Source organism: Cetorhinus maximus, chromosome 5 (genome assembly GCF_964194155.1).
Source record: "Cetorhinus maximus chromosome 5, sCetMax3.hap1.1, whole genome shotgun sequence".
NCBI classification, from domain to species: domain Eukaryota; kingdom Metazoa; phylum Chordata; class Chondrichthyes; order Lamniformes; family Cetorhinidae; genus Cetorhinus; species Cetorhinus maximus.
The window spans coordinates 146,579,169-146,596,047 of NC_135883.1; the positions used below are offsets into that span (position 1 = coordinate 146,579,169).

Here is a 16,879-nt window from a genome sequence, read left to right on the forward strand (position 1 = left end):
TGATTTAAGTCACAGATGCATCAAGATGCACCTCCATAGAGCAAGGCAGAAATCCACTTGTTACCAGCCCAGATGTTATCACTGAGTATCTAAGATAAGAAATGTTCATTCTAAATGTGCACTACAAAGTTCTTATTTAAATACACCCAATAGTAATATCTGCCTTGCACAGTCCCCTTGTTTCCAAGGAAATAAAGCAAACTGTCTATCTACCAAAACTGAAGTAGAGTGGATTTAAGATTTTTTTTATTTTGAAACACTTAAGATCAGCCATCATTGTTCTCAGTACACAAAGCAGTGTTTCAAGTGCGTGGTAAAAAGTCACGAATCAGCAACTGTACAAGTATTACACCTTAAGATAAGAAAAACGTTTGAAATAAGGAACAATCATTTGTTCCATTGAATCCCCACTTTCCACCACTCTATGCACCCTAGTCACGCATCCTAACCCACCCCCGCCACTTGACACCACCACCCATCCACCTGCCAAGACTTCTATATTATTTTCCTAGCTTCCATGGGAATCAGAGATTTATATAATACTTCACCCATTTCCTGACATGTATTGATCCGTTTTTTTGAAAGTTGGCATTTGATCCAGAAATTATCACTTTTTCTAATAATCAGTTGCATATTACTTGATCAAACTTCAGACTTTGAGAAAATCTGATCCTGAAACTTTTCCCAGCTTCAATTTGCTAGTAATCTGGATTAATCAGATAAATGCCTGCTAAGTGTCTGATCTGAGTTAGTCCCATTTAACTGAAAGGAATTTATCATTTTTAAGGGAATGATCTTTTTATTAGCCTATAAAAGATAATGGAAATAATTAACCAGGTACATGTGTTAATATGTTACCAGCATCATGAAGTTCACTGGCATGCAACAAACCTAATACCTGTACAAATAATCTCTTTTCGCTGAAAAATTACATTTAATAAAATGTACCAACACACTCACACAAAATCCTAGTGAGATTGTAAAAAACAGAATTTAATATATTATAATAGCTAGTGTAATTTAACTGGAAGAAGCTTTTCAAAGAGTCACAATCAATATTTTCATGGAATAATGTAAAATAAGACCCCCCCAAACTCTGGTAGAAGTCTTGGATTCCCATGCAGAAGAACAGGATTTGGTGTATTCAAATACTGAATACCATTGGGCCAAGTCAATATAAAGTGTACTCAACATAGCTTTTCTGACTTTTTTTTCACAAGAATAATAACTTGGTCCATACATAGGGTTACTGTAAAGAAAACCAAGCGAGTGTTCTGTTTGATTAGTACAACACACTGATTAGGCCACAGTTGGGTAACTGCATGCAGGTACAAATTTGTGCACAGGTGCCATAGCTGTGACACTAAAGTAGAAACCCTGAGGTCATGTGTCCAAATCCCATCATGGAGAATTGAGATATAAATGCAGCATTGTCCTTTGGGTTAACTAAGACTTGTGCATAGTTCCAGTTGACAAACCACCACCAGCACAGATGTGAGGCGCCAAATAGCCTTCATCTGTGCTGTCATTTTGATGATTCTATGATGAGATAAATCGTGCTGAAATAATAGCATCCTGCCACTTGCACATGATCTTTTGAAAATAAAACTGACAGAATTATCTTTGCCTCTTCTCCTTCCCAAACAAATATGTAAAAGTGTTCATCAAAACATTTTGTGAGACTTCCCCTTTAATTCTGAATTTGCGAGTCAGTCTACAGCAACTCTATTTCTACCCATTCCCAGGAAATCATAGCTTATCTCTGAAATATCAAAAGGTTGGTAAGCATGTTCCGGAGAAAGCAGGCTGTAAAGGGAGCCATTTTTCTTTTGGCTTTCTTGTAAAAAGTTAGCAATAGCCTTCCAGCGGCTAATTTCAACGTCATCATTGGCCCAATTGTTTGCTGGTAGAGTTGTGGAACAAAGAAGAGGATATGCACTGTCATGGTACACTTCGATAAATAAATTCTTCAAAAATGCTGCATCCCTCTGAAAAGAACAGAAATAAATTCTAAACAATTTCAATACTAAGAAATCTTTAAGATTCATTTAAACATAATAGTAACTTTATGATTTTGCTGTCAAAGGACGTCAAAATTTAAAGGAAAATGCAAGAAAGGATCCTGTTCTATACAACAGGTATCTTAACTTGGTGTATCCTAATAATATCAAATTTAACACAAATGTAAAATAAACAACTACTGATTAGAATCAAGTGCGAGGTATTAGCAGGTTTAGGCAAATTTATATATAAAAACAAAATGAGATTGCAGTTATACTGCCTCTTTTGCAACATTTTCAATTTTGCAACAATACAGCAATGGCAGTATAATTCTGGAGCCAGATTGATTATCGTTTTATATTTGTAATTTAAATTTATATATAGTGCTTTTCACACCCACTGGACATCTCAAAGCACTTTACAACCAATAAGGTAATTTTTGAAGTGTAGTTACTGTTGTAATGTAGTAAAATAATTCAGTTGGTAACACTCGCGTCTCAGTCATGTGGTTCTGAGTTCAAGTTCCAGGGCTTGAGTACAAAAATCAAGGCTGATGCTCCAGTGCACTACAAGGGAGTGCTGTGCTGTCAGTGGTGCTGATTTTTGGGTGAGATGTTAAACTGAGGCCCCAAATATCTTCTGGGGTGGTTGTAGAAGATTCCACACAACACTATTTTGAAGGAGGGGAGTTACACAATGTTACAGTTACACAAAAAAAATCTGTTGAATGAATTGTGTCATGATGTAATGACACTATAAAACCAGAAGCATTAGTCAGCTATTTCTCCTCACTTGTTAACAGCATGCATATTGTGGGGCTCTGAACCTCAGAATCTCAAAAGATTTGAAAACGGCATATTCTCTACAAGAATATGTGATAAATACTCAAGGATAACCTCACATACCTATGTACAGTATAGATACACCTATAGAATATTATTTTTAATTATTACTCAGGATATGGGCGTTGCTATGAGCAATTATTGCCCATCCCAGTTGACTTTGACAACATAATGCCTGAAACACAGGTACTGTGCAATACAATTTCCAAGGCCAAGAGGGTTGCAGAAACTCATTTCAAACACTCCTAGTCTCTCCCTTGTTCCTTTCGATATTTCTGTGTTACCTAATAAAACTGGTCTGATTAATCCACAGACCTTGCTGCAAATTATATCTGCTAGGTAAACTTACTTTATGACTCAGTTGAAATGTTTCCTGCTGATAGCTCCATTATGTTTGCTTTACGTAAACATTCTTCTTCTAAAAAAGATAACTTCTTCCCTGTACCACCCATTTTAATGCAAGGCTACAATGACAGGAAAAGTTGGGGGAAAAATTTGAATACTCCCATTTCTAGGTGCAGGGGCCGCGATTCATGATAACCTCCTGCCCAGTCCCACTGAGGAAGGCTGCACGCTAACTTTGTGCTGTTTCCCCATTTTAATGATTTCAGGTTATGACAAGGCCATGTTCTAGACATTTTGTCAGGAACAGGGTACTGTTGGTGTTGGATTTCCCTACTCCCTCTCTGCCGATTACATCTCCCCAGAGGTCTGTGCCTGGCATTGAAGTCGCCAAAGAGGATCAGCCGTTCGGACTTGGGCCAGGGGCTGTTCGAGGCTGCAGTAAAATTCCTATTTGGGCTCGCTTGTATTAAAGTGTTGGGGCGTACGTGCTCAGGACTGTAGCGCAATGGTTCTGGGCTAAGGTGAGCCGAAGGGTCATGAGGCGCTTGTTTATCATGCAAGAGGAGTCTTTGAGACAGCTAACTAGTTCGTTTTTAATGGCGAAGCCAACCCCCTGGAGGTGATCTTCTACTGGTTTACCTTTCCAGAAGGTGTTACCACCACCTTGTTCCTTGAGCTGGCCTTCCCCTGCCCGCCGGATTTCACTTAGGGCGACAATGTCAATGTTGAAACGCCTGAGCTCCCGGACAACGATAGAAGTGCGCTGTTCCGGTCTGTCGCTGTTGGGGTTGTCCATGAGGGTCCTTATGTTCCAGGTCCCGAGCTTCATTTTAAGGGGTGGAAGATGCCTATACGTGAGTTCCTTTATCGTGGGGGGGGGGGAGGCGGGGGGGGGAGGGCCATTGCACACCGGCCATCACAAGGGCTTGATGAAACAAGACCTTGGTCCAGTGGCAAGGGGGTCCGTGATGACTGAAAACCAGGCTTCGCTGTGTGGGCCTAGGACATACAATCTTTAATACTACATTCCCTCGGATGTGAGGGATGCCGACTCCTCCCTGTAAGATCTTGTTCAGGTTGCTCTCATAGAGAAGCTGAGGATGCATCGCTTTCTGTAATTCCAATTTCACTGCCACCTCCTCCCTATTGGTGATGTTAATCACCAGGTAGATATCGCCAAATGAGTCGCTGCTGATTTTCCTGGCCAGTTTGTATTTTCCGCTGATAATAAATCCCGCTTTTGAACCACTGGCGCTAGCCATCCTTGTCATTATTATATTTTTCTCTCTCTCTCAGCACAACAACAGGCGAACATAAAGAAGCAAAAATAAAAGCAAAAAACTGCGGATGCTGGAAATCGAAAACAAAAACAAAAATACCTGGAAAAACTCAGCAGGTTTGGCAGCATCTGTGGAAGAGAGCACAGTTAACGTTTCGAATCTGCATGACTCTTCAGTTCTGTTGAAGAGTCATGCGGACTCGAAACGTTAACTGTGCTCCCTTCCACAGATGCTGCCAGACCTGCTGAGTTGAACATAAAGAAGATTGTGTCACTTTCCCCAACCCCACCTCTCCTGAATTATTCGGATCCGTTTCCTGTTCCTTTTCCTATTCCTTTCCTTTCTTTCCCTGAGCACCGCCTACTTTCCCTAATGCTCCATCCTCTCTCTCAATGAATGCAGTGATGGGGGTAGGGCAATAGACTGACCCGAGATACTTTAAATTTCACAGGAGATCAGCAAGAGAGAGATAGGGTTTAGGTCTTATGGTATAGCTAGTGTAATCCAGAGCAGAACATGTTGAGAGGAATCCAGGAATTAAAAGCCAAGCTTGAAAGATGTTGAAGATCTAGGTTTTTCCAGAGGTTGCAGATCAGGAAAGAAGAAAAAAAATTACAGCAGATTCTGGTCAGAAGCAGGGTCTTTTTTTTCTATTGTAATCCAGTGCAGAATCATGGTCTAGATGCCCGATGAAGTCGAGGAATTTAAAACCAGATTTGAGAGAAAATCTGCAGCCAGATCTTTTGCTCACATCGGGGGATGGGCTTTGAACCATGAGGCAGAGGTTGTTTAAAATAACAGTTACTTTGAAGTTTGTGATAAAATACACCCACGGTTAGAATCAGAGGAACTTAATCAGCAGAAGTGAGGATTTAGAGGGATGGCAGCAGATAGCCAAGGATAGATGGGCATGGCGAAGAGCTCCCTAGGAAGCTGACAGCCTAACAGAAGCCATCTTGGATCATGTAACCCAGCACCACATGCATTGCTGACTGGCTGCAAGCTAAATAGGAGGCCCAGTAGCAGGGTGGCTAGCAGGTGGCCTGCATATCTAAATGGCATCTTGCCACTCTTAAAAGAAAGCTGCATTCTGTCCATGGTGGAATTAACTATAAGGAGAAGCGCAAAGAATAGAGTGGCTCCCTGTTTTCCAATGCAGTGCTGGAGATATTAGTCATGGTGATAGAAAGAAAGAGAGAAGCAACAGCAGGAGGCTCTCAAGGCAGAACCTGAGAAGTGAATGGACGGAGGTGACCAAGGTGGTTAATTCCCACTGTTTGTTCCCAAGGATATGGCAGCAGTGTTAGAAGTAGTTCAATGACCTCACCTGGATGGTCAAGGTCAGTGAATGCATCTTCAAAGGACATCTCCTACCCACCACACTACCAACCTCTCACACTGCTCAATGCTCTATACCCTCATCACAAACCCATCAGTAAATGGATGCAGGCCTAACATTTAGAGACTCCACTTCACAGTCACACACCTACCAATGCTGCCAGCCTTTCACCCACCTCTCGTTGATTCCAAATACCTTCAACTATTCGTCCATGGCAGGCACATCACCCAAACATATTGCAACACAATCACTGACAATCTTTCCATTCTCTTATGGGAGAAGGTGGCCCAAAACAGGAGGGTACAGAAACAGAGAACAGACAAACCTGCATCACCAGAGCCATCTGGAGGAACATGGTGCTCTGCATCATGGGGACAGTTGTGTCAGAGCCCATTACAACTGGCACTGCCAAGAGCATTTAGGACTCTGTGTTCCACCCTGTGCCCCTTCACAAATTTTACCTCACCCTCATTCTATCAGGCATGAGGGGGAATTTTACGCACTTCCCCAACTGGCGTATTTACAGGTGGTGGGGCATATAAAATGGCTAGCCCACCACAATGGGCAGGTAAGCCATCAGCCAGCCTGCCTACCCTTGGGCCTAATGAGGGCTAATTAATGGCCAGTTAAGGGCCTGTGACCACCTCTGCCACAGTAATGTGTGTAGCTGGGAAAGGCAGACCAAAACAAGCCAGCCTGCTAATTCACCAATTCCGATAAAAAAAGCAGGTAGGAAGGGGGAGAATATCTCCTTTGAGCGGGTGCCCTGTGTCCATCGGGGACACCTACCCCAATATTTTACCCCCCATCCCACTTTATGACTCTCCCCCTGGCCTCCAGAACCTGACACCTCACACCCCCCCTACCCACCTCCTGAGGAACCCGATCCACAATTATCTCATTAAGGCCATCCCCAGTGTGTTATCGCTACAGGGGCAGCTTTTCTTTGAAGTTGGTTGGCTCATGACCAACTTTTCGAGCGGGGAGGGGAGAGCAATACATCCCCCTATAAAATTCAGCCCATGAAGTGGTAGCTGCAGATAGTGTGATCATGGCCCTCTTGCTTTCTACCTCAACACTCTTCCCTCACCCTAACCCTCTTCTCATCTCTGCTTTCAAATATCCAAGACTGCTACCTGGCCAGCCACTGTGGCCTCATAAAGGGTAACAGCAGCACCAGAACTTTGATGAAGAAGCTGTATCACTTGATCTGATACTCTGAGCTAATAGCTCAGATCCTGGCACTGGGTGTACCTTAGAGAGCAGTACAGAGTCAGAATTTGCAGTCACCAGGCTTGAGTGGCTTGCCTGCAGCAAGGCCTCCATAGCACACTCTAATGGACAAGGACTACCCAGTACAACTAATTTGATGCTTGTTCTGCCAGTTTGGATTGTGCAGCTCCAGTTAATACTCTATTATTCACTCACAACTTAGCATGTTTTCAGTTGCACAAGAGGCGCCCATTAGTTTTATTTAAAAGGACCAGTCATGCAACTTGCAGGTATGGTGCTGCCGACTTACTTCCGCTCTTGCAAAGTTACAATGTGTCACTGGAGGAGTTTTAGTGAATTGTTGGATTTCTGTATATATTTCACAGAGAGCTCAGAGAAGTTTTATGCCCTGTCAACAAAATGTCTGCTTGAGTTTTAGGGGCTATAGTTGCAGTCACATGAAGCACAGGCAGCAAAGAGGAGGTGGTGTGTGCAGAGGGGAAAGGAGGAAGGCTCTCAACAGAAGACCCGACCTACTAAAAAAAGTCAGAGAAAACTTTTCCTATTTCCACCTCAGGCAAAAGAAATGTGTGAGATGTCTAGGATTCAGACCGCAAGCATGACACAGACCTTCCTGTCACTTGCCATTTCAACATACCATCCTGCTCTTATGTCCGTCCTTGGATTGCTGCAATGTTCCAGCGATGCCCAATGCAAACTCGAGGAACAGCACCTCATCTTCTGATTAGGCACTTTACAGCCTTCCAGACTTAAACATTGAGTTCAACAACTTCAGACCATGAGCTCTCTCTTCCGTGTCTACGCCTTTCTTAGTACAATTTTTAAAAAAAATTTTAATTTTAACTTTTACTTTTATTCTTAATCATTTTCATTTTATTATTTATTTATTATTAACTTATTAATTTTTTAAATCCTTTTTCCCAAACCGTCCCCCACAGGGCCATCCTTCACTTGTTTCTATGTTGTGCTTTCACCCTTGTTCTGCTATTAACACATTTTGCCACCAACAGCACCTTCTTTGGTCTTTACCACTAACATTAACACTCCCTTTGTCTTGTGTCCATGACATTTTTGTCAATCTCTCCTTAGTCCCACCTATCCCTGACCTTCTACCTTGTTTCACCTGCTCCACCCCCGCTTAAACAGTATAAAACCCATCACATTTCTACGTCTGTTTAGCTCTGAAGAGTCAAACTGGATAGGCACTTGAAAGAAATAAGCTTGAAGGGCTGTGGGGATCGAGTGAAGGAGTGGGGCTGACTGGATTGCTCCGTGGGGTGCCACCATGGATTCAATAGACCTGAATGGCCTCCTTCTGTGCCATATATGACTCAATCACATGAGAAAAAATACTTTCATGAAGCGAGTGGTTAGTATCTGGAATGCAGTGCTGGGTCAACTGAGGCTTTCAAAGGGGAATTGGACCATTAACCGAAAAGGAAAGATTTTCAGGGAAAAGACAGGGGAGTGGCACTAGGTAAATAAATGACTCCTTCAGAAGGCCAACACAGACACACCAAGCAGAATAGCCTTCTTCTGTGCTGTAACCATTCTATGATTAGTCGCTTGGTAGTACAGAACTTGAGTAATGCTGAAAAAAAGAGACATGCTTATGAAGCTTTTTATCTTACACTCATCAGGACAAATGCAAGAATGTCAAATTTCAAAGGGACCAACAATTCGTACTGCATGAGAAAAGGGTGCTGATTGGTTGGCAAACTGATTCTGATTGGTCGAGGCATTGCCATGGAGAATGCACCAGGGAACTACTGCCCCCATGCTTTACCTCAATTCAAAAAAGTTGCAATGTCTGGACCTGGAGAGGACAGGTTCCTGTATATAAATATATGTAGCTTCTAGCAAGCTCAAGTGAGCCACATTGCGAGTCCGACTGACAATGTTAAATTGGTTGTTAGTATAATTCTTAGCATACTCTGGGTTATTCAGCAAGTGCTGTCCAATCACAGAATCACATCCAACTGTGTCCCCTGGTTCTAGGCCTCCCCAGCCTGGGGAATCATCCTTCCTACATCTATCCTGTCAAACCCTGTAAGAATTTTGTATGTTTCAATGACATCACTTCTCATTCTTCTAAACTCTAGAGAATATAGGCTCAGTCTTCTCAATCTTTCCTCATGGGACAATCCTGCCAGCCCAGAATCAGTCTGGTGAATTTTCATTGCACTCGCTCTATGGCAAGCATATCCTTCCTTAGGTAAATAGACCAAAACTGTACAAATACTCCAGGTGCAATCTCACCATGGCTTTGCACAATTACAGCAAGACTTCTTTACTCCTGTATTCAAATCCTCTTGCAATACAGGCCAACCTGCTATCTGCCTTCCTATTTGCTTGCTGCACCTTCAGTGACTCATGAACAGGGCACCCAGGTCCCTTTGAACATCAACACTTCCCAACCTCTCACTATTCAAAGAATATTCTGCCTTTCTGTTTTTCCTATCAAAGTGGATAACTTAACATTTTTTCACATTATATTCCATCTGCCATGTTCCTGTCCACTCACTTAGCCTTTCTAAATCCTCTTGAAGATTCTTTGCATCCTCCTCAACTCACGTTCCCACCTAGTTTTGTGTCATCAGAAAACTTGGAAATATCGCATTTGGTCTGCACTTCCAGCTTATTTATATATATTGTGACTAGCTGGGACCCAAGTACTGATCCTGGCGGTATCCCACTAGTCACAGCCTGCCAGCCTGAGAATGACCCATTTATTCCTACTCTGTTTTCTGTGCATTAGCCAATTCTCAATCCAGTCTATTACTCCAATCCCATGTACTCTAATGTTGCTTACTAACCTCCTGGTTGGGCCCTAATCTAAAGCTTTCTGAACATCCAAATACATACCATCCACTGGTTCCCCCTTATCTATTCTGCTCGTTACAGCCTCAAAAAACTCCAACAGGTTTGTCAAACACGATTTCCTTTTGATAAATCCATGTTGATTTTGCCCAATCCTACCATTACTTTATATGTGTCCAGTTATCACATCCTTTATAATAGGTTCCAGAATTTTCCCTACTACTGATGTCTGGCTAACAGGTTAGCCTTTTTTTCCCCTTCCTTTCTTAAATAGTGAGGTTACATTTGCTACCTTCCAATCTGCAGGAACTGTTCCAGAATCTAGAGACTTTTGGAAGATGACCACCAACACATCCACAACATCATTATGTTAGACATTATGTTTTGAGTTTTGCAAGCACGGGCTAGTTGGGTATGGTCAGTACTCTGCCTATTGCGAACAGCCAAAGGGATGTGCTGTTTGATACAATCTGCCAGTCATTAGGACATATGGCCTACATACCTGGCATCACACTGGCAGTGAAATTTGCATGATAGGCAGAATGTCCCTTTGGCTTGACAGCATCATCCTGATAGTAGAAACTACCACACTGCGAGCATTGGTCTGATCATGATAGCCTTATACCACAGGATAAGTTTGCTGGACCCTTGCATGATGAGCAAATGGCTCAGGCTCTATTTATGGGATTGCCAATAAGGCCAATCTTATAGAGTCTGGAGCTCTAGAAATCCGAACGCATATATTGACTGGTGAATGCATGCTTGCGGGAGACAGTAGTAAAGAACTCATTAGCAGCTTTCTCAACTAGCACATTGAGGGAAAGAAACTTGTTAGACTGCTCAGTTTCAAAGGTGAATTTGAGCATGGGATGGAGCGCATTAAGGTATTTAAGCAAACTTTTACACATAGTTGCAGATTCAAATTCAGCAAACATATCATCTTTGTATTGGTACTAATGAGTGCAAGTTGAAACACTTCAACAGCATGTCTTTTTCAGCAATATTCACATTCTATGATTCTATAATATAAAATCTTGCCTCACTTATCTTTTGACTTTATCCATTTTGTTAACTCACTACAAACTCCTACTGCTGCTTTATGATCCCAGTAATGATAATTCATAAGTTTTAGGTCTTTCAATCAATTCTTTGCAGGATGTATATTATTTTTTGTGATTCAGTCACTTTCTCCTAATGTACAAAATATAGGTACACTTTGTTCTTATTTTCTGTTGATCAATTATCAACCAAACATACCATTGCAAGCAACTTCTTTACTATTATTCACTATTCCTATTGCTCACTTAATTCGCAATCCACCTTTCTTTACAAATATGATGAATTTTAGCATTTTCCACACTGCTTTCTGAGACTGATGGCTCTGTGTTCTCCAAAATCTGCAGAATTTGCTGTGAGCACAGATCTGGCCAAGTCCAGCAGTAGACAACCTAATTGTATATCACATTAAAAAGATTGGCACCTTCTGCACACCAGTTTTTCCCCCCATCCTGCAGCATCTTTGTTAGCACTTAATCTGCTGTTCCAATTTTCATATTTTTTATTACATGCTAGATTTTATTGTTAAAATGCAACCTAGGTGTTCCCACAAAAGGGTGGAGTGGTATGGGATGAGGGGATGGGCAACATTTTAAAGTAAAAAAAACTGAAATGTACATTCCTCATTCCTGATAGCAGGCTACTAAATGTCACTGAGACAGGTATCTTAAAAGCTCATATGCTTGATTTTCTGACCACAGAATTATGTGCAGCAAAGAAAGACTTAGATGTTTCGAGAAAGAAGAATTTACATTGTCCGACGTTTGTCTCTTTTAGAATTCAGAGTGATATAGTAATAAAATAGCACTTTTTTTTTCACCGGGGTTCTCATTGTTCTGTTTATCTCCATCTGAGCAGACCTTCCAACCTCTTACCTCCTGTAAATTGCCAATCTTGCTCCTGAACAACCATTTGGAGGCACTCAAAAACAGTACGATGGAGATGTCCCAAATGATAAATTTTGTTTGATAATACTCTTGTGAAGCTCCCTGGGATGTTTTACTACTTAAAAGTGCTACACAAATGCAGGTTGTTGTTGTTGTTGATATTTACTCTCCCTTCAACCTCAGCAAAAACAGTCTGGCCTATGTTTGGTACTTCCTCATTGCAGTTTTTAAAAATTCATTCATGGGATGTGGGTTTCGCTGGCTGGGCCAGCATTTATTGCCCATCCCTAGTTGTCCTTGAAAAGCTGGTGGTGAGCTGTCTTCTTCAACCGTTGCAGTCCATGTGGTGTAGATACACCCACAGTGCTGTTAGGAAGCAAGTTCCAGGATTTTGATCCAGTGACAGTGAAGGAATGGCGATATATTTCCAAGTCAGGATGGTGAATGGCTTGGAGGGGAACTTCCAGGTGGTGGTGTTCCCACCGATCTGCAGCCACTGTCCTTCTAGATGGTAGTGGTTGTGGGTTTGGAAGGTGCTATCTAAGGAGCCTTGGTGAATTCCTGCAGTGCACCTTGTAGATAGTACATACTGCTGCTACTGTGCGTCGGTGGTGGAGTGAATGTTTGTGGATGTGGTGCCAATCAAGTGGGCTGCTTTGTCCTGGACAATGTCAAGCTTCTTGAGTGTTGTGTGAGCTGCACTCATCCAGGGGAGTATTCCATCATACTCCTGACTTGTGCCTTGCAGATGGTGGACGGCTATGGGGAGTCAGGAGGTGAGTTAATCACCAAAGGATTCAAAGCCTCTGACCTGCTCTTGTAGCCACAGTACTTAAATGGCTAGTCCAGTTCAGTTTCTGGTCAATGGTAGCCTCCCAGATGTTGATAGTGGGGGATTCAGTGATGGTAATGCCATTGAACATCAAGGGGCAATCGTTAGATTCTCTCTTGTTGGAGATGGTCACTGCCTGGCACTTGTGTGGCGTGAATGTCACTTGCCACTTGTCAGCCCAAGCCTGGATATTGTCCAGGTCTTGCTGCATTTGGACATGGACTGCTTCAGTATCTGCGGAGTTGTGAATGGTGCTGAACATTGTGCAATCATCAGCGAACATCCCCACTTCTGACTTTATGATGGAAGGACGGTCATTGAGAAAACAGCTGAAGATGGTTGGGCCGAGGATACTACCTTGAGGAACTCCTGCAGTGATGTCCTGGAGCTGAGATGACTGACCTCCAACAACCAGAACCATCCTCCTTAGTGCTAGGTATGACTCCAACCAGCGGAGAGTTTTCCTCTTGTTTCCCATTGACTCCAGTTTTGCTAGGGTTCCTTGATGCCACACTTGGTCAAATGCGGCCTTGATGTCAAGGGCAGTTACTCTCACCTCACCTCCAGAGTTCAGCTGTTTTGTCCATGTTTGAACCACGGCTGTAATGAGGTCAGGAGCTGAATGGCCCTGGCAGAACCCAAACTGGACGTCAGTGAGCAGATTATTGCCACTTGATAGCACTGTTGATGACCCCTTCCATCACTTTACTGATGATCAAGGGTAGACTGATGGGGTGGTTATTTGGCCGGGTTGGATTTGTCCTGTTTTTTGTGTGTTCAGGACATACCTGGGCAATTTTCCACATAGCCAGGTAGACGCCAATGTTGTAGCTATACTGGAACAGCTTGGCCAGGGGAAATGCAAGTTCTGGGGCACAAGTCTTCAGTACTATTGTCGGAATATTGTCAGGGTCCATTGTCTTTGCAATATCCAGTGTCTCCAGCCATTTCTTCATATCACATGGAGTGAATTGAATTGGCTGAACGTTGTTGCCTTATCCTTTGCACTGATGTGCCGGGCTCCCCCATCATTGAAGGTGGGGATATTTGTGGAGCTTCGTTCTCCAGTGAGTTATTAAATAGCCCACCACCATTCACAGCTGGATGTGGCAGGACTGTAGAGCTTAGATCTGATCCATTGGTTGTGGGGTTGCTTAACTCTGTCTATAACTTGCTGCTTATGCTGTTTGGCACACAAGTAGTCCTGTGTTATAGTTTCATCAGGTTAACACCTCTTTTTAGGTATGCCTGGTGCTGCTCCTGGCATGCCCTCCTGCACTCTTCATTGAACCAGGGTTGATCCCCTGGCTTGACGGTAATGGTAGAGTGGGGGATATGCTGGGCCATGAGGTTACAGATTGTGTTTGAATACAATTCTGCTGCTACTGATGGCCCACAATGCCTCATGGATGCCCAGTCTGGAGTTGCTAGATCTGTTCAAAATCTATCCCATTTAGCACAGTGGTAGTGCCACATAACACGATGGAGGTTACCCTCAATGTGAAGGTGGGACTTTGTCTCCACAACGACTGTAAGGTAGTCACTCCTACCGATACTGCCACAGACGGATGCATTTGCGGCAGGCAGGTTGGTGAGGATGAGGTCAAGTATGTTTTCCCCTCTTGTTGGTTCCCTCACCAGCTGCCGCAGACCCAGTCTAGCAGCTATGTCCTTTAGAACTCAGTCAGTAGTGGCGCTATTGAGCCACACTTGGTGATGGACATTGAAGTCCCCCATCCAGAGTATATTCTGAGCCCTTGCTTTGATTCATCAGCTGAGGGAGGGCGGTATATGGTAATCAGCAGAAAGTTTCCCTTCACGAGAATCGATGTTGAGGACTCCCAGGGCAACTTCCCGAATGTATACTACTGTGCCGCCACTTCTGATGGGTGGGACAGGGCATACCCAGGGGTGGTGATGATGAGGATGACTATGTCAGGCTGCTGCCTGACTAGTCTGTGAGACAGCTCTCCCAATTTTGGCACTGGCCTCCAGATTATCAGCAAGGAGGAGTTTGCCTTTGTCATTTCCGGTGCCCAGATCAAATCAATTTGTGGCAGTTTGATACAACTGAGTGGCTTGCTAGGCCGTTTCAGAATCTGGAGTCACATGTAGACCACCAGGTAAGGACGGCAGATTTCCTTCCCTAAAGGACATTAGTGAACCAGATGGGTTTTTACAACAATTGACAATGGTTTCATGGTCATCATTAGGTTTTTATTTTTATTGAACTCAAATCCCACGTGACAGGGTTCGAACCTGGGTCCCCAGAAAATTACCCTGGGTCTCTGGATTACTAGCCAGCGACAATACCACTACGCCATTGCCTCCCATCACCTTCAGAATAGAGGAGTCAAATATATTACATGCAGGGTTTTTCTTTCCAAGTTAACATGTTGCTGTTAATTTACAGGCAAATCAAACTGGTTCAGAAGATGATAACATACGTCTAAAGATACAATATTTTACCTTCTCAGACCAGCTTAGAGTTATTTCCTTTTCATGCCACGCACTCTGTCAAATGGAAATCAAACAAGTGTCAGTAATGATGAGAACATTTTGCATTTTTCAGTAATATTATAAAACAGACAAAGAAAACATCTTTATCATCAGTTAGAAAAATAAAAATATTCAAATAAATACGCAGAGAAGTGTAAAGTGATACATTTTGGTAGGATAAACAAGGAGAGGCAAAATAAAATAAAGGATACAATTCTAAAGTGGGTGCAGAAACAGAGAGACCTGAGGGTTTATGTGAACAAATCATTGAAGGTGGCAGAGCAGATTGAGAAAGTGCTTAAAAAGGCATAGGGGAGCAGAGGCTTTATAAATAAATAGCTAGACATACAATACAATAGTAAGGAATTTAAGCTGAAGCTTTATAAAACACTGATTTGACCACAACAGGAGTATTGTATCCAATTCTGTATGCCATACTTCAGATAGGATATGAAAGTTTTAGAAAGGATACAAAAAACATTCATGAGAATGGCTTCAGAGATGAGAAACTTCAGTTACCTGAACCCACAACCGCTACCATCTAGAAGGACAAGTGCAGCAAACACATGGGAACACCACCACCTGGAAGATGCCCTCCAAGCCAATCACCATCCTGACTTGGAAATATATCGCCGTTAACTTTACTGTTGCTGGGTCAAAACCCTGGAACTCCCTCCCTAACAACATTGTGGGTGTACCTACACCACATGGACGGCAGCGGTTAATGAAGGTGGCTCACCACCACCTTCTCAAGGGCAATTAGGGATGGGCAATAAATGCTGGCTCAGCCAGTGATGCCCACATCCCGTGAATTAATAATAAAAGAAGGATTGGAGAAGCTGTGGTTGTTCTTCTTACAGAGAGAATGTTGTGAGGAGATTTGATAGAGGTGTTCAAAATCATGAGGGGTCTACACAGAATAGATAGAGAGAAATGGTTTCTATTTGTGGAAAGGTGGAGAACCTTAAGGTGAATGGCAAAAGAACCAACAGCGACATGAAGAAAATCTTCTTTATGCAGCAGGTAGTAAGGTTCTAGAATGTACTGCCTGAGAGTGTAGTGGAGGCAGCTTCTATCATAGCTTTCAAAAGGAAATTGGATAAGCACCTGAAGGTAAAAACACTGCAGCACTACAGGGTAAGAATGGGGTGTGGGACTAGCTAAATTGCTCCTGCAGACAGCTGGCACGTAAACGATGGGCCAAATGGTTTCCTTCTGTACATTCCATTTAAGGACATCTTTAAATAATACAGGAAATCACCAAGTCTCCTTAGACAGCACCTTCCAAACCCACGACCGCTACCATCTAGAAGGACAAGGGCAGCAGATGCATGGAACACCACCTGGAAGTTCCCCTCCAAGTCATACACCATCCTGATTTGGAAATATATCACCATTCTTTCACTGTCACCGGGTCAAAATCCCAGAACTCCCTCCCTAACAGCATTGTAGGTGTACCTCCACCACACTGACTGCAGTAGTTCAACAAGGCAGCTCACCGCCACCTCCTCAATTAGGGATGGGCAACAAATGCTGGCCTAGCCAGTAATGTCCACATCCCATGAATGAATAAAAAAAAAGAACTCCCAAGAGGAATATAATCAAATCATGGCCTACTACACAAATTAAGTACAATGTCATTTTATTAATAACATATCTGTTGTTGATAATTACTTTAAAATAAAACATATTAGGATGATTAATGTCACTGCTGAGTTAAAAGAAAGACCTATCTCCACTTTGGA

The 16,879-nt window shown here is 42.8% G+C and overlaps 1 protein-coding gene across 1 annotated transcript in view; it reads right to left on the minus strand.

The window, feature by feature from the left end:
* Nucleotides 1-972: 972 nt before the first annotated feature.
* Nucleotides 973-16,879, minus strand: part of nphp1 (nephronophthisis 1) — a 123,472-nt gene continuing 107,565 nt past the window's right edge. The window contains exons 19-20 of the mRNA XM_078542635.1: nucleotides 15,105-15,149; nucleotides 973-1,988 (exon numbers count right to left, since the gene is read on the minus strand). Of these exons, the coding sequence (XP_078398761.1) occupies nucleotides 1,710-1,988; nucleotides 15,105-15,149 (324 nt within the window). The 3' untranslated portion in view covers nucleotides 973-1,709. The remainder of the gene's footprint in view (nucleotides 1,989-15,104; nucleotides 15,150-16,879) is intronic.